Source organism: Myotis yumanensis, unplaced genomic scaffold (genome assembly GCF_028538775.1).
Source record: "Myotis yumanensis isolate MYYU_CA2020_CCGP unplaced genomic scaffold, mMyoYum1.0.hap1 SCAF_1, whole genome shotgun sequence".
In the NCBI taxonomy this organism is placed as follows: domain Eukaryota; kingdom Metazoa; phylum Chordata; class Mammalia; order Chiroptera; family Vespertilionidae; genus Myotis; species Myotis yumanensis.
This window is the reverse complement of record NW_027223752.1, coordinates 107,033,510-107,052,171: the sequence shown is the minus strand read 5'-3', so window position 1 is coordinate 107,052,171 and position 18,662 is coordinate 107,033,510. Positions and strand designations below refer to the sequence as shown.

At 34.9% G+C, this 18,662-nt stretch overlaps 1 protein-coding gene across 1 annotated transcript in view; it reads left to right on the top strand.

The window, feature by feature from the left end:
- Positions 1 to 18,057, top strand: part of ITGB1 (integrin subunit beta 1) — a 57,189-nt gene extending 39,132 nt beyond the window's left edge. The window contains exons 7-16 of the mRNA XM_070429179.1: positions 1,565 to 1,720; positions 3,117 to 3,212; positions 3,352 to 3,441; positions 5,109 to 5,249; positions 5,422 to 5,621; positions 7,336 to 7,574; positions 7,798 to 8,020; positions 8,663 to 8,895; positions 11,156 to 11,322; positions 16,839 to 18,057. Of these exons, the coding sequence (XP_070285280.1) occupies positions 1,565 to 1,720; positions 3,117 to 3,212; positions 3,352 to 3,441; positions 5,109 to 5,249; positions 5,422 to 5,621; positions 7,336 to 7,574; positions 7,798 to 8,020; positions 8,663 to 8,895; positions 11,156 to 11,322; positions 16,839 to 16,904 (1,611 nt within the window). The 3' untranslated portion in view covers positions 16,905 to 18,057. The remainder of the gene's footprint in view (positions 1 to 1,564; positions 1,721 to 3,116; positions 3,213 to 3,351; positions 3,442 to 5,108; positions 5,250 to 5,421; positions 5,622 to 7,335; positions 7,575 to 7,797; positions 8,021 to 8,662; positions 8,896 to 11,155; positions 11,323 to 16,838) is intronic.
- The last annotated feature ends 605 nt before the right edge of the window (positions 18,058 to 18,662 follow it).

The window sequence follows — 18,662 nt, the reverse complement described above, 5'->3', positions numbered from 1 at the left end:
CTAATGATATCTAAGATAATAATATAATATAACACCATGGTATAGTGATTAAGAGAGCAGTCTTTGGACTATTAGAACATGACTTCAAATTTTTCCGTCACTACTGATCTCAGGGAATTTACTTAGCCATTCTAGAGGGTTGTTTCCTTTTCCTTAAGAAAGGATAATAATAGATATACCTCATTAGGCATATTATGAAATTTAAATATAGTAATCCATCTAAAGTGCCACTAAGCACTCAGCAGATAATTAACTAATATATTATTGTTACTTTTGACATCTCTCTGGGTAGTTGCAATTTAAAGGTAGCCTGCTTTTAAAGGGAAAGAAAGAGTAATCTAGGTAGTGCCTAGCCTGAAAACTCTTTTTTTTCCAGCCATTCATTTGTGATCCTGTTAGCAGCTCACTGATGAGAGAGAGCATTCTCTGGGCTACCTCTGACTTTGCCTCAGCTTGTGGGATTAAAGCAAGCCATAATATTCATGGCCACTACTATCTTTCTGATTGTTACGCTAACTGAGAGTAACTGTTCACTCACTAAAGATGCAATAGAGACATATGTTCCACTGAGTTGCCAGCATTAATAAACTTAATTTCTGCCTTCAAGGAATTTACAGTCTTATGAGGACATAAATACATGTATTCAGTAAATTTAGACAAACATAATTACAGAATTACTGAGAGAGAAAAAGATTTTACGACTACATTAAATTCTTTGTGGAAAATAAAATAAACGAATAAGTAAATAGTATTGATGTGTTAGAATGATGGAATTAAGCAGGGCAAGTCTTTGGAGATTTTTTTTTTCTGTGCTTAAAAGAGGAAGGCCTAATATGGAGGGCCCTAAAGGAGGTATATGCTGTAGAAGATAGAGCAAGGATAGAGGATGGAAGGGAACAAGACAGCATCAGAAAGGTAAAGATATGGGCTGAGCCTGTTGGGCAGGGCTCAGTAAGCATCGACCTACGAACCAGGAAGTCACAGTTCAATTCCCAGTCAGGTTACACGCCCAGCTTGTGGGCTCCATTTCCAGTGGGGGCAGAGGGGATGCAGGAGACAGCCAATCAATGATTCTCTCTCATCATTGATGTTGTTTCTCTCCCCCTCTCCCTTCCTCTCTGAAATCAATAAAATATATATATATTTTTTAAGAAAACACGGGCTGAGACATTTTTATTTACCTAGCAAACACATGATGTGAAGCATGTACTGTGTGCTAACCACTGTGCTAGCTGCTACAGATAGGAAGATAAGCAAAACCAGATGTGGTCCCTGTCACACATAGAGTTAGTTTGCTTACCTCCTAGTGGGAGTAAGACATTGATTTTAAAAGATACAGTTTTTAAAACAGAGCTGAGATAAATGGGCAACCAGGCAAAATACAGTTTTACAGTGGGATAGAGGAGCTTTATTCAATGGGTTCTATGTATTTATCACAAGAATAGTTTTAGCATTGTGCAAAGAGAGGGTAAAGAAAGATACAGAATAAGGTTAAAAATACAATGGTAGCATATATGAATTATTGTGAGTAGTATTTTAGAATTTTAATCCTTTTCTTTTTAAGTCATTGATTGGCTGGAGGAATGTTACACGGCTGCTGGTATTTTCTACGGATGCTGGGTTTCACTTTGCTGGAGATGGGAAACTTGGTGGCATTGTTTTACCAAATGATGGACAGTGTCACCTGGAAAATGATATGTACACAATGAGCCATTATTATGTAAGTGCTTAATTCCTTACACATTGAGTGGAATCATGTTGATTTTAGTGTTTAACACTAAGAGAAGTGTGGGTGACAGGCTTGTGGGTTTTTCAGGGTGTTAACATAAGAAACATTCAAACCTGTGAAGAATTTTTGTGAGTTTATTTGGGCCAAACTGTCAACAGTTGGTAGGAAGCAAAGTCTCAACAGATTGAGATAATGCTCTGGAGAATGGCAGTTTTGTACCTTATTTTATGCATTACACTGAAAAGAGGAGACTTAAGTAGGTTACATGAAATCTATTGGTGATAGATTAGGGAAGTGGGAGAAAGCAAAGCAGGATACCTCTGGGATTGGATAAAAAGTAAAATGATAGACACACACTTCTTTTACTTAGGTGGATATAGGATAGTTAACAGTCAACAATTACCTCAATAACAGGGGATTTGTGGTCTTCACAGAACAATACCTGTGGTTTGAGGGGTCCAGAAAAAGGAAAATTACTTAGACATTCCAAAGATATGTTATCATAGATGCAAAAAGACAGTAGGCTCAGTTAAAGTAAAGATTGACCTTTGTCAGGGAAGATACCGCCTAGGACATGACTACCCTCCATAAACCGCTTTTAGTTAAAAAGCTTTAATTTCAGACCATCCTATGTGGTTACTTTAGGTCTCTGAGTTTGTAAGGCTGCCATGTAGTCCTCTCCTGAGCTTGTCAGGTTTACTGTATGGCCTCTTTTTGTCCATAAGGGTTTGGGTTTTGTTATTTTGGCAAGTATGGGTCCTAACCTAATATTTCAGGAAAGCTAGTATTGCTGTTTCTATAGATGTGGCTTTGTGCTTGCTTCCTTGCACTTAGGGCCTCAGTAGGGTGAAAGGAGCTACTTAGACACATTTTCTCCGTGCCTGGACAATGGCTGCTTCTCCTTTCACTTGTATGCATCACTTGTTAGCAAATGTGATATTATTTATAAACAAATAATATAGTCTTAACATTCCTTATCTTATTTACATGTGAGTTTTACAAATAGGCACCTTGCTTCTATTAAAAATAAAGATTGGCCAATTATTTAGTCTGGAAGAAATTTAAACCTTGGTGAATCTTGGTCTTTTTCTTAAGTGACAGATAATACAATCTTTAATTACTGGCAATTCTTTAATTTATTTGTTCTGACATTTAATATACATAGAAAATATTGTTTTATAAAACCTTTTTATTATGGAAATTTTGATACATAAAGAGAGAAGAGTAGAAACACATAACACCATCCACTTCAACACACTGCTTGTGTTATTTCAAGCAGTCTTCTGTGAGTGATCCAATTATATATGCAATTTGATTTTCAAAAATGACTTAAAAATGTATTGATTGGATGTAATTACATAGTAAATTTTATTACTTGATTTCTTAGGATTATCCTTCTATCGCTCACCTTGTCCAGAAATTAAGTGAAAATAACATTCAGACAATTTTTGCAGTTACTGAAGAATTTCAGCCCGTTTACAAGGTAAATATATATGTGAGATAAAAAGAACATCAAACTTTTAGACCACGTTATTTAGGTACTGGCATTTAAAAATAAGTATTCAGTAGCTACTTGTTGAATGGATATATTTGCATTTTATGTGCTTATCTTTTAATTGCAGGAACTGAAAAATTTGATCCCTAAGTCAGCAGTAGGAACATTATCTGCAAATTCCAGCAATGTAATTCAGTTGATCATTGATGCATACAATGTGAGTACATTTTAAATAAGATCTATTTGGACAGTACCCTATTGAGAGGACTGTGCTCAAAGGAATAAAACTCCCTTCATACACAATATAGCAAAACACAGAGGACAATATAAAGTTTAAATTCCATATATCTGGAGGAAAATCTCACATTCTCTTAAAAAAGTATAATTTAAATATATGTATGACAACTATTTTAAAAGGATTTATAAGATTTTCCCCCACACACACATGGAAGGAAGTTGAATTGAAATTAAAGAGGAATTATTTGCTCTGTCTAGAGCTTAATCAGAGTAACTTTAGTGATATTCATTAAGTATTGGTTACAAATGCCTTCAGATTACTTAAAATGATTACTATAAACCAATACTTAATGATCATTTAAGTAATCTGAAGGCATTTGTAACATTACGGTAACCATTGTGTGCTGCATACATTATCTCTACTCCTCTTCTTCCCTTGACAGATTGAATTTTAGATATTTTTAAAATATATTTTTTTAGTTCATGTCAGGGGTTCCCAAAATGTTTTAGAAAGACCCTACTCAAAAAGAGAGGTTTTTACAGAGTTTTTCAAGATTCTAGTTGTTTCATATCTTGCCTATAGTTCTCCATCTTAACAGCATAAATTCCCATTCGTGTAGGCGTGTGTACAAGCTATAGCCTTTTGCATTTGTCCTGAGCAGTCTCATATTCTAATAAATCACTGGATTGAATCCTTCTTTCTTGGAGCTATTGGTGTGTGTTTGTTTGTTGTTGTTTTGTGTGTTTTTTTGTTTGTTTTTGGCCAGGGGTACCATAATTTCTAAGGAAATTTGTTCTCAGACTGTGTAGTAGATTGTTTACCTTAGTCCCATGTTAGATGAAGTCATAGGGCCATATTGGCAACGGAGTAAGAAAATTATGAGGAGTCCTCATAATATCAGGTTTCTATGCTATATGATCATTAACATTTTGACTTAGTAATTAAAGCAAAAATATTTTTACTTTTCAATCATGTACATTATTTTGAAGAATTGGTCCTTATTAATTAGAGCCTGTTTCTCTAGGTTCTGTGTTTTCTAAGCACCCAGGATTTGGCTTTAAACATTTTATTTAAATTACTAGAGGCCTGGTGCATGGATTTGTGCACCAGTGGGGTCCCTCGGCCTGGCTTGTGGGATTGGGCCAAAACCAGCTCTCCAACATCCCCTGAGTGGTCCTGGATTGCGAGAGGGCACAGGCCAAGCCGAGGGACCCCACCACTGTACATTCAGGGCTAGAGAGGGATGCAGGAGGTTGGCCAGCCCGGGAGGGACTGTGGAAGGGCTCCAGGGCATATCTGGCCCATCTCGCTCAGTCCCTATCAGCCAGATCCCAGCAGCAAGTTAACCTATTGGTTGGAATGTCTGCCCCCTGGTAGTCAGTGCACGTCATAGCGACTGGTCAACTAGTCAACTGTCTGCCCTCTAGTGGTCAGTGCATGTCATAGCGAGCAGTTGAGCGGCCTTAGCATATTATTAGCATATTATTAGCATATTATGGTTTGGTTGAACGGACGACCAGACACTTAGCATATTAGGCTTTTATTATATAGGATACTGTTTTCTTAATGGGCCCATTGGTTTTATGCATTCAACTTACAGTAGCATTTTGTTTGCCTTTCCTATGTGTAATTAGTCTTTGTTTTAGTCCCTTTCCTCAGAAGTAATTTTGGAAAACAGCAAATTGCCAGAAGGAGTAACAATAAATTATAAATCTTACTGCAAAAATGGGGTGAATGGAACAGGAGAAAATGGAAGAAAATGCTCCAATATTTCCATTGGAGATGAGGTAGGTTGTATAAACATTTTCTGAAGAAAAGAAAAATATTGCTGTTTTATATAAGCAATCTAGTTTGTAATTTGAGAATAAAAGAAATGAGGAGCTTTTTAAAATATTTTTTAGTATATTTAAATTGCTTAGTTGTTAACTTAAAACTTAATTTTGTTTTCTTCCCTTTAAGGTTCAATTTGAAATTAGCATAACTTCAAATAAATGTCCAAATAAGAATTCTGAAACCATTAAAATTAAACCTCTGGGCTTCACTGAAGAAGTAGAGATTATTCTTCAGTTCATCTGTGAGTGTGACTGCCAAAGTGAAGGCATCCCTAGCAGTCCAAAGTGTCACGAAGGGAATGGAACGTTTGAGTGTGGAGCTTGCAGGTAAGCTGGAAGTGGTTGGAGAAGGACACAGAGAAGTATTGATTGTGTTGGAAACATATAGGCAGGCTATGTTTTGGGACATCCAGAAAAAATCTCTCTATATGGAATAAATAAATGTTTTGTTCCAATCACTGTTGCTTACCACAAGATTAGTTTTATGATCTTGTGTGTACTATTTATAGAAAGTTCTTTCTTGTCTTTTTTCTTAAGACTGCTCTTTAAAATAAAAGCTTTTATAGCCATCCAAGATGTATTTATAACAAACTTTTAAGGTAGCATTTGGATTTTTCTCTCATAATAGCAATTTGAGTTTTCTAGAGCAAAATAAGCTTACATAAATATGTTTATAAAGATGCTTTGGAAAAATATACCAAATTTATAATGGTGATTTTATCTGGGAAATGGAATTAGAAAGCAGCAAAGGATGTTCACATTGTACTGCATATACTTCTGCGTTGTTGGAATAATTTTTAAAAAATGAATACATTTTGGCCCTAGTTGGTTTGGCTCAGTGGATGGAGCATCAGCCTATGGACTGAAGGGTCCCAGGTTTGATTCTTATCAAGGGCATGTACTACACCTAAGTTGCAGGCTCGATCCCCAGCTCTGGTCAGGGCACATGCAGGAGGCAACCAATCAATGTGTCTGTCTCACATCGATATTTCTCTCTCTCTGTCTCTCCCCCTTCCTTCCACTCTCTTTAAAAATCAGTGGAAAAATATCCTTGGGTGAGGATTAACAACAACAACAAAATAAGTAAATGAAAGGATACATTTTGCAAAATTAAAAAGAAAATAGTATTTCAGAACTTAGAATCAAATTAACTTTAATCATATTATTTTAAAATTTATTTTTACACTCAGGTTACTTTTTAATTAAAAATTAAAATTAAAAAGTCATAGGAGGAAGGGACAGTATTTTGATTAAATGTCAGCCCCAAATGGGCTCATAAGGGTTTTAATCACAAGAAAAATAAATAAATTTATTTCATTATCAGTTATTAACTATCAATTTTAAATAGCAATTAAAATGTTACATTTTTATTTTTCATGTACGTATCATGAGACATATAGACCCATTTTTAGTAAAATATTTAACTAAAAAAATTATCTTGAGAATGTTTTGCCTTCCTTCCCTTTATATTTACCAGATACAGAATTAGTGTAGTCAGTGTCTATAGGCATTGTGTTTAAAAATATACAGTGTGTCTGAAAAGTCGGGACCCATAGGATATATTTATTTTTAAACAGTATGTTCAAGTGATAAGCTCAGTGTTTTTCTTCAACTTCCATGCACTTTTATAGTGTGTTTATTGTACTTTTTTAGATTAACAATTGCACTGTAACTTTAAATTTAGAGTTACTTCACCTATAATAGCAAATGTAATAGGGTATCATTTGAAAACATACCCTTTAAAAATAAATTTATCCTGTTTCTATATGTTTTATTCACCTGTTAATTGCTAGATTATATTTTCATTTTAGTTAAAATGGTTACTCTCCTGAAGAAAGGTTTTTTCCTAGACCCTGCATCTGAACTTGAATGGCTGGTATGTGTGCATATGTGCACTTTTGGGTACACAAACACTCCCATGTAATATAATTGTAGCTTAAAGATATTGTTCACAGTCTTATTTCCTCTCCCATTGTTTCTCACAGCTTAACTTGTTTTGTTATTTCTTTTATGTAATTGAAATTTTGGACTCTTTCTTTAGGTGCAATGAGGGACGTGTTGGCAGACATTGTGAATGTAGCACAGATGAAGTTAACAGTGAAGATATGGATGCCTATTGCAGGAAAGAAAACAGTTCAGAAATCTGTAGTAACAACGGAGAGTGTGTCTGTGGACAGTGTGTTTGTAGGAAGAGGGATAATACAAATGAAATTTATTCTGGCAAATTCTGCGAGTGTGATAATTTCAACTGTGATAGATCCAATGGCTTAATTTGTGGAGGTGAGAAAAGGGGTCAGAAAAATGGTTATAAAATGGGATCCCCATCTAATACAATAAAAATGTTCAAGTATGCTTGGTGAATAAATAAAAAAGGACAGCATTGAGAATCAGTTCATCCTTTACATATACTTTCTTTTGCATTATTGCTTATTTTTACTTTTAAATCAATGCTCTGATTTTTATATTTTACCGTTGTTAAGAGAAATGATATTTTTAATTTCAGGAAATGGTGTTTGCAAGTGTCGTGTGTGTGAATGTAATCCCAACTACACAGGCAGTGCGTGTGACTGCTCTCTGGACACGACTTCATGCATGGCCACAAACGGACAGATCTGCAATGGCCGGGGCGTCTGTGAGTGTGGTGCCTGTAAATGCACGGATCCCAAGTTTCAAGGGCCAACTTGTGAAATGTGTCAGACCTGCCTTGGCGTCTGTGCTGAGCATAAGTAAGTATTCTTAATTACTTGAAATAGTTGATATTTACTGTTTGTTACCCTGTTATCACTAAATCCAGAACAGTACCTATAGTAACTTACACTGTAAACAAAGTATCTGCTACACAGAAGCCAGTCTTTAAATCTTAAATATTCTTTCTCAATAGCTAGTGTTTGTCACATGATGTTGAAATGTGTCATCTGAGGGTGGTACTGTTATTTTGATCTGAATTTGCTATAAATCAAATCCATGTGGTGACTGTTGATAAGTTAGCTTTACCAATTGCTTAATTACCATCTTTTGACTAAGCACAATTGAAGGTTTTGCCCTTGAAGAACTGTTATTGTATCAACACATAGTTTAAGTTCCTTTGGTTTTATGTTATATATTTAATATCCAATAGGGCTAGTTTTATTTTACTATTTTATTTCTTTTCGGCATTTTAGTTTGAACTGTAATTATAGTTTCACTTGGGAAACTGGCATCTTTATATTTAGTTTCTCATTGAGAAATGTTATATGCCTCTTCATTTATTCAAATCTTTCATAGCTCTTGATTTAATTTGGTCAGATTTTGAATCTAGCTCACAAAATAATCTTTAAGCAAATATTTTAAGTAATAAAGGTTAAATGTAACAATTTATGTTTTAACAGAGAATGTGTTCAGTGCAGAGCCTTCAATAAAGGAGAAAAGAAAGACACATGTGCACAGGAATGTTCCCATTTTAACATTACCAAGGTTGAAAGTCGGGACAAATTACCCCAGCCAGGCCAGGTGGATCCCCTGTCCCACTGTAAGGAGAAGGATGTTGACGATTGCTGGTTCTATTTCACATATTCAGTGAATGGGAACAATGAGGCCATTGTACACGTTGTAGAGACTCCAGGTAGAAATCTGATCATTTCAAAATGCCTTTCATTTTCTTTTATGTCTTGTTTTTACTACGTAGGCTTATTGTAAGTTTCTCTAATATCCAGGAATGGCTTCCACCTTTATTATTTTAGGTTCAAGTTGGAACATTTTTTTATCTCAAAGTTTAAACAGTATTTAATTAACTATATAAGAAATGAGGAAAAGAGAAGGCAAGTTTTAAGTTTTATGAGGGAAGAGTTTGAAGATTAAGTGCAATAATCCACATTGGCACAATGCTTGTCACTTAGGGCACTTAGTAGGTACTCAATAAGAGTTATCTCATTATTGATGATATCTAACTTTGAGCTGGAAATAGAATGGGACACTGGAAAAGAAATTTTGTTAAGGGATATTATAAAGTATGAGTTTGTTCAGCTTCTCAGAAAATAAAATATTTCTTGGTGTTTCTATACACTTAAAAAATATTTGTTTTTTTGTGGGAATATAAGTTTCCATTTCTCTTGGATAAATATTAGGAATGGACTTGGGGGACATATGTATATGTTTAGAAGGAGGAGCCAAACTGGTTTTAAAAGTCTGTACTATCTTGCCCTTTCATATTTGTGTTTTGTAGTAGTGTCTCCCAGTCTTTCCCTCTTTGTCTTCTCATTTTGTTTAACAGGGGTTTTTTTTGTTTGTTTTTAAGACCAGAAGCTTTAATTTTAATTAAACTACAATTTACCAAGTTTTTGTTTTATGTATCTTGCTTTTGTTATTTAATCTGAGAACTCAAGTTGATAAGAACTTTTCTCTTGTGTTTTCTTCTAGAAGTTTTGTAGCTTTGCCTTTTCATTTTGGTCTATACCCCTTTTGAGTTAATCTTATTATATGGAGTGAGGTTTTAGTTTTTTGCATATGAATGTCCAGTAGTTCTAGCACCATTTGTAGAAAAGACTGACCTTTCTTAACCTTTGTTAAAAATGAAATAACTTTAGATGTGTGGGCCTATTTCTGACTATATTCCAGTCTATGCAACTGTCTTTTAGCTAATGTTACACTGTCTCAGTTACTGTCGCTTTATACTACTCTTGAAGTCTGGTATTGTGAGTTGTCCAACTTCGTTCTTTTCCAAAAGTGAATGTAGATTATCCCAAAGAATCTATTAAAAAGGCTCTAGAACTAACAAGTGAGCTGACAAGAGTTTTTGTAACGCTTTTCTAGTTCTCTGCCTTTTTTGTAAATTTTAGAGGTAACTTGCTGATCCTATATAATAAAAGGCTAATATGCAAATTGTCCCCTGAAGACCAGGGGGCTGGCCAACAGCCTGCGGCCCCTCCCCCTGGCTGGCCCTGCCCCCTACCAGCCCTTCACCCCGATTTGGGGCGGGGCTAGTCAGCCAACCATCTTCAGCCCCTCCCTGCTGCCTGCCTGGCCCGATCTGTCCCAACAGGGTGGGCTGGCCAGATCCCGCCCATGCACGAATTCATTCACCAGGCCTCTAGTCCTATATAATAAAAGGCTAATATGCAAATAAACCGAATGGGAGAATGACCAGTTGCTATGATGCGTACTGACCACCAGGGGGCAGACGCTCAACGCAGGAGCTGCCCCCTGGTGGTCAGTGTGCTCCCATAGGCAGAGCGCCGCTCAACCAAAAGTCGGGCTCATGGCTGGCGAGTGCAGCGGGGATGGCGGGAACCTCTCCTGCCTCTGTGGCAGCGCTAAGCCGTCAGATATCCCCTGAGGACTCCTGGACTGAGAGAGGGTGCAGGCCTGGCTGAGGGACTCTCCACCTCCCCTGAGTGCATGAATTTCTTGCACCGGGCCTCTAATATCTATATAAGCACTGCCAGGATTTTGATTGGGATTGCATTGATCAAATTAGAGGAAAATTGGTATTTTAACAATGTTGTGTCTTCCAATCCATGAACATGGAAAAATTTCTTTCATCAGTGTTTAGTAATTTTTAGCAAATGCAAATGTTGCACACATTTTGTTGGATTTATGACTTTTAAAGCTATTGTAGAGGATACTATTCTAAAATTCAATTTCTGATATTTAAAAATAAATTTCTATATAACATACAGAAACACATAATGATTTGTTGTTTATTAATCATGTATCCTGGGACCTTGTCAACTCACTTGTTAGTTCTAAGTCTTTTTTATAGATTCTTTGGGATAATCTGTATTCACTTATCTTTTTATAGGAGACTGCCCAGTTCTTTGTAGTTTTGGCTGTATTCTACACACATTAATTCCTGGTGTACTCAGTCTTTTTTTCATACTTTATAGAGTGTCCCACTGGTCCAGACATCATTCCAATTGTAGCTGGTGTGGTTGCTGGAATTGTTCTGATTGGCCTTGCATTGCTGCTAATTTGGAAGCTTTTAATGATAATTCACGACAGAAGGGAATTTGCCAAATTTGAAAAGGAAAAAATGAATGCCAAATGGGACACGGTAAGTTGCAAAACATCTAAAAAGTAAAGTCAGTCATAAAGTAAGTGTAATACTTCTGAGATTTGTTTATTAAAACTAAAACTGATTATTAAAGTCCTCACTAAGTGTTTTATTCCTCCGTAAGTTAATTATTCAGAGAACTTATATTTAGTGAAAAAACAAAACATCTTAAATATATTCCATTAAAATAAAATACTGTAAAAATGTATCTTCTGGTTACTGTGGTCATTATTTTTACTTCCTTAATAATTTTGGTCTTAAATCTACTATTCTGTCTTTTTATCTCATGTAAATTAGAATCCTATACAATAGAAAGACTTTCTCTCTCTCTTTTTTTATTTTTCAACAAAGAACCTTAAGTAGAAAGCAGCCAGACTCAAAAGGCTATATACTGTGTGATTCTATTTACATGACATTCTGGAAAAGGCAAAACTATAGGGGCAGAGAGCAGATCTGTGTTTTCCAGGGGTTAGAGTAGGGGTAAGGGTCATGAGGGATCTTCTTGGGGTGACCTTAATTGTGGGTATGTTTATGCATTTGAGAATTAATGAACCTGTACTTAAGAAGAGATAAATTTACCCTCTGCAAATTATAACTCAATAAACCTTGCTTTATAAAAATTTTGAAAGCTGTTAGTGGCTGAAAGTTTGTGCTAGTGTTGGCTTTGAAATTTGGAGTCGGAGATGGGGTGGCCAGATGTTGGCACTTGTATATTTGTCTTTTGATAAAGGAAGGCTATGACATTTTTCAGTATTTTTAAATTATAAATGAATTTTAGTCATTTGCATTATAGTACAATTTGCTGGGGTTTTTAAAAAAATAATTTCAGAAGTATAAAAATAGTAAAGTTAGTAAAATAGTAAAAATTCTCCTTTATAGTGTTTAAACACACATGTCAATTTTTTTCTGAGAAATCATTAGAAACTATTTCTTTTACTTTAGCAAGAAAATCCGATTTACAAGAGTCCTATTAATAATTTCAAGAATCCAAACTATGGACATAAAGCTGGTCTCTAAGTTGCCGTTCGTATTTTCTTTCATTTTCTGTCTTTGCATGTGAACTTTTATTCTTTTTGATTGCACTGTGTGTCCTTTATCACTATTGCTATTTTTTAAAAGTCTGTCTTTATTTATATGACTATATTACGGCTTTTTTGTGTGTGTGTATTAATTTAGAGTTAGTGTTTAGAAGGGCTTTAAATAATGGGCTAGAAGCAGCAGCTGTGTTGTGAAAAGAGAATGTGCTTTGTGGTCAGACTGACTTAGGGTGAAATCCCAGCTCTTCCACTGAGTAAGTAGAATAGCTGTGAGTCCCTCACTTTCTAGCGCTTTAGTTTTTCATATCTTTAACAAGGAGTCAGTAATAATGTCTATTGTGTAATATGATTGTTTTTGGCTGATATGATAGCAGCATGTCAGTTATAATCCTCATTACAGACCAATACTTTGGAAGGGATTATTTATCATATGCATGTTTTAGGGTAAAATAGTGAAAAATGACTGATATCTAAATTGGAAAATAGAAAAAAATGAGCGTAACCTGGTATAACATTGTTGGTTCTAGAACTATTTTGAGATTCTTTATTCTTGATTGTAAATTGAAATTCTATTAATAACCAGAAGACCTTCTATTTATATAGGTCTTATATGTGTATATATTTCTTGTTAACTTTTGAATGAGTCTAATATTTAAATCTAACATTGAATTTTAAAAAAAACTAACAAAGACTTTAAAGAGAAAAAGTCCTATTACAGTTTTAACTACAACTTAGTGGAAAATTTTATAGTTACAATAAGCCTTGCTTATCCTCTAAGCTAGGGCCATTTATTTTGATGAGTCTATGTTATACCTGGATGACAAATTAATTGTTGTCTCGTATCAGTAGTGGACAGGATTCTTCCTTATGTCTGAATTTTCATGAAATGCTTCTAACATAAAACTCTGTGATAAAAATATTGTGATTAGAATAGATTCTCCTGACTGGTTATCCAGAAATCTTCTTTTCTTTCCCATCTATTTTTATTTCACATGTGAGAAAACCAAGGCACAAGAAGGATTAGGTAACTTGACCCAGGTTCATGTCTGGTTAATGGAAGAGCTGAGATTCAAACCCAGGCATTTGGGGTCCAGGTCATGGTATCCACTACATTGCACTGGTAGCAATCACATACTCTTCAGGAGATTATTACCTGGTTAAGAAGAGGTAGATCACTCTTTATAGAGAATTATTAAGCTTTATTTTATTTTATTTTATTAGAATTATTAAGCTTTTTGACGTTTGTTGTAACTTAGGGTAAGCACTTTATTACATGGAAACCACACTGTAGTTTTGCTTATAAAATAAAATTAAGTAAGATATTAATATAGAAATGTTTAATACTTTTAAACATATTGGAAGTATCAATGGTAAAAACCATTACTAGTCTGATTTTTCTTTTATTTCAAAGCAGATTTTAAAACTTTTGAAATGGCAAAGTTAAATTTGATGGCAGGAAATTATAGTCAGATTCATATATGGACAGGTTGGTCCATTTTCATATTAGTCTGATACTTGTCACATTATTTTTCTTATCTAATACTTCCAGAAAGTCATTTTTAGAAAAAAACTGTTGCTTAGATTCCTTCCTCCCTTCCTCCCTCCCTCCCTCCCTCCCTCCCTCCCTCCCTCCCTCCCTCCCTCCTTCCTTCCTTCCTTCCTTCCTTCCTTCCTTCCTTCCTTCCTTCCTTCCTTCCTTCCTTCTTGTGTTAAGTCAAAAAACAGCAAAATATTGACAATTTCATATGGTTACTTCTCATAGAAGAGAAAATTCTGTATGTCCTGCTGAAAGGTGTAATTTTCACCTTTGCTGTATGTTAAATTGTGCTTTGAAGAAAATTATCAATATTAGTGAAACTTAATATCTGTATTGCTAACTTAACTGTTGGCTAAAATGTTATTTTTTTCAGCCAAAGTAAACATTTTGGATAATTCAAGAAGCAAAAGTAAAAATGTCTTTATTCATCAGTGAAATCCAGACAGACTAACAGAAATGGTAGTGTGAGGTTGTAAATTATTTTGAGTTGTTTTCTCAAGAAAAATTAAAGTAGAAATAAAAAATAGAAATTAAAATAAGTCAAGGCTTATAAAGAACGTTTCTGATATGGGACCAAAGTTTGCTAATCAATTACGTCATTAATGTATTTTGGATAATGGGCAGCCACTGTAATTATTTTAGCACATAAGACTAATGTAGGGACATTAGAAAAATCAAATTATTAACTTTATAATTGTTAAAATGGATTCAAAAATTGTCTAGTCTGCCCTCCTCTGGTGTTAATGTAAATGCATTCCTAATGGTCCACAGTTGTGCATTGTAAATCTAATATATTTTATAGGGGTGATTCTGTAGCTGCTGCCCCTGTCAGCTATTCTAGAGCGAGCACAAAGATGAAATTTTACTGAATATAACCCTATTCTTTTGATTTAAATAGGCCTTGCATTTTTTGGAGGATAGGGGTTGCATTTTTTGGAGGATAGGGGTTGCATTCTGAACAGTGAAAACTAATCTGAATTATTTACTTCTATTTAAAATGATGCCTAATGTAGATTAGTTTCAGTTTACCTCTAACCTTGCATGTTGAATTTTTGTTTGAATGGACTTTGAAATAATAAGTATAAATGTTTGTGTTTATGAAAAGGCACACTTTTCTCCAAAGGTAAGGTCTACTATATAAATTGTATTTTGGGCTCATCAGTAATAACAAGTGTTTTTTCCTCTTTTGTTTCCCGGGTTTGTTTGTTTTTTGTACCTCCTTTACAATTCTTAAGTATTAAATATTAGATTTATCTAATGCACTTATTTTAAATTAGAGGCCCGGTGCACCAGTGGGGTCCCTTGGCCTGGTTATGGGATTGGGCCAAAACCGGCTCTCTGACATCCCCTGAGGGGTCCTGGTTTGTGAGAGGGTGCAGGCCAGGCCAAGGGACCCACCAATGCATGATCGGGGCCGGGGAGGCATGCGGGAGGTTGGCCAGCCAGGGAGGGACCGCGGGGGGCTCCAGGGCATGTCCGGCCTGTCTTGCTCAATCTTGATTTACCGGACCCTAGCAGCAAGCTAACCTACCAGTCGGAGTGTCTGCCTCCTGATGGTCAGTGCACATCATAGCAACTGGTTGACCAGTGGACTGTCTGCCCGCTGGTGGTCAATGCACATCATAGCAAGCGGTTGAGCGGCCTTAGCATATCATTAGCATATTATGGTTTGATTGGTTGAATGGACGAGGACACTTAGCATATTAGGCTTTTATTATATAGGATAAACTTAAGTAAATGGTCACTTCTTTTCCCAGCATATTTGAAAGAATGGGTAGTATTACATGCAGATAGGAAGATAAGTGTAACTTATTTGTGCTTTATAACTTGTTAAGAATATAGTTGCGAGGTTCCAATTTCCTGTCTCCATTGTGAAATGTTCGTTGTAATTTTCTCTGATAGAGAATTATTTGCCTGTATTTCTCAGCTTTCAAGCCTATTTCAGTTTATAAGAACAGGAGAAAAAAGAATGCTTTCTATAGCAGATATTTGAATGTATCAGATAGCATGAGACTTTTTAAAGAAAATGGTAGTGTGAAATTGTACATTATTTTCCTTTTTATTTTTCTTAACCTGAGCTGCCCTGGCCATCATGAATTTTTTTCTTTTACTTTTTCTTGTTTTTTTTGTTTTGTTTTGTTTTTACATTTTTTCTTAGTTATTTTTCCACTTAAAACATCACTCAACATATTTTTGGATCTTGAAAGATCTTTTGTATTTATGGCTTCGACTTTTTTACTAGACTTAATTTCAGTACTCCTTATTAAAATATACTGTTGCAATAAAACTAAGATACTTCACCAGTACAATATTGAAGAAGAAGAATTATTTTCTGAGAAATGGTAATTATGTTTGTTAACATTCTAAGCAAATTTGGCAATGTGGTGACTTGGTTGGAGGCTCAGCACCCTCAGTGACACTGACAACCTTACCCCAGAACTCTCTAAATCAGTAACACTTTTGGAATAACCTCAGGAGAACAATTTCCTTTCTCACAAAAATTAAAGCCAACGATTCCTGTAAATTGTCAAGCACCTTTTGTGCACAATAAAGGGTTAAGAATTAGGCTGTTGATGGCAAAAGAGTTAATTCTTTCTTTAAAAAGGCATTCAAAACTACTAAAAGAGAAACCATAACAGCACATTCTCTGCTATGGAGGACATTCTCCAGTCAACTCTCCAGTACAGAATGGACTCAGGAATGAAGTAATGCCAGTTCCTAGGTGCACCTTTAGACCTGTAGAGCAAAGCTTTCACTTTTCGTATTTGTGTACACTTTTATTTGTACCCTTTTAAAAATTTTCATGTGATATCTGGATCAATAAAATGGAAATGACTTTTGAAAATGACCTTATATTGACCTTATAGCTTATATTGTTTTATAAAATAATATTACATGATTTTAGTAGAGTAACTGATCATTTTTCTCATTTTTTTTTTTAGGGTGAAAATCCTATTTATAAGAGTGCTGTGACAACTGTTGTCAATCCGAAGTATGAGGGAAAATGAGCACTACCTATACCAATTTTACAACATTGAATGCAAAATAGTGAATTTCATAGTCACAGAGGAAGATAGCTTTAGGGAACTGTCTCCATGGGTTTTACTTGTGTAGGTTTTGAAAATGTATAATATGTATAATTAAAAAATGTTTTTTGTTATTTTGAAAATAATATTATAATCAATGCCAGGGACTGACATAATACTTGAGACAGGATGGTTATCCTTGTCAGCTAAGGTCACTTCGTGCCTTTTTTACCTTTTCTTCCTGGACTATTGAAATCAAGCTCTTGTTTGATTAAGTGATATTTCTAGAATGACTGAAAGGACAGTAGTTAAAGTAGTGAGTATGCTGAGAGTTTCTTTTAATCAAGTATTCAAACTGATTTTTAGCTTTATAGATATGTCATTTTCAGTTATAAAAAAAAATCCAAAGTAATCGTCTTACTAGCTGGCTTAGAAATTGTTTTAAATTTATTTTGCTATTTTCCTAGACATGATCGATGACATATCTGAAAGATGAATGAATATATTAGGAGTTAGTTGTGTAAAATAGTTTTGAAATATTTGATATGCAAAGGCCATGGGAAAATGTCAGTTAGGAAGGGAAAAACAGCTTGAAAAGCTGTGTGCCATTTTAAGAATTACTTAATTCTTAGAACTTTTCATGCCTTCTCTATAAATTCAAGCCTTGGATAAAAGTATTGGGAAATTTTTTGCAAAAAGTTCTTAATTTATCATTATTTACCTAAAGGCCTTAAATCACATAGTATTTTTTGAATTGGCAACTTTTGGGTTATGTTATTTTGTTTAAAGCCTGGTGCTTTTTATCACCACTTCTAATCATTTAACGTATTTACAATTTTGAAGTAAGACGTTTTTTAATTAGTACTTTAATTAGTAGCTGTAAATTTGCCTTTTTAATGAACAGGTGAAGTTGTACTGTCGTTTAAGCAACAGCTATCACTGTGCCAGGCATGCTTTCAGTTAGTTAGTGCTGTATAACAGGCCACTGTACATTTACTCCTCACTGTTTGAGTTGCCCGTTTTGTTTCATACTGGTCACATTCTTATTTTAAGTGCCTTTTAATTTTAACAGTTCACTTTTTACAATGCTGTTTACTGAAGTTATTTATTAAATAAAAATGCATAAAATAACAAATTGGGTATTTTCATTCTATATTGATATATTTTGTTAGTTTGCATGGGTTAAGAAGGTTTTTAGGTTAAAATGGTTGATGTAAAAGATTTCTGGATGATGGGTATTTTACTTAAAAAGCTAAAACAGCCCTGGCCAGGTGGCTCAGTTGGTTGGAGTGTCATCCCATATATCAAAATGTTGTGGGTTCAGTTCATGGTCAGGGCACATATCTAGGTTGCCGGTTTGATTCCTGGTTGGGGCACATATGGGAGGCATACCCTCACATCAATGTTTCCCTCTCTCACCCTTCCTCTCTCTCTAAAAATCAATAAAAACATATCTTCGGATGAGATTTAAAAAACAAAAGAGCTAAAACATAGTTCTTAAAAAAAAAGGAAAGGAAAGATGTGCTAGAGACAAAAGTTTTAACAGAGAATCAAATTCCTCCCTTGATCATGGAAGTGGAGTCTTATAATATCGTTAGAAAAAGAATTTTCTAAGATTCACACAGGAGAATGAATAGGTTTTATTGGCATGGAATTATTTTCTTGGGTTATGAATTCTCATGGCCCTTCAACCAGTCCTGAAAAAGGTGCTGCTGGGGTTCCAGTAGAGCCAAAAGGAAC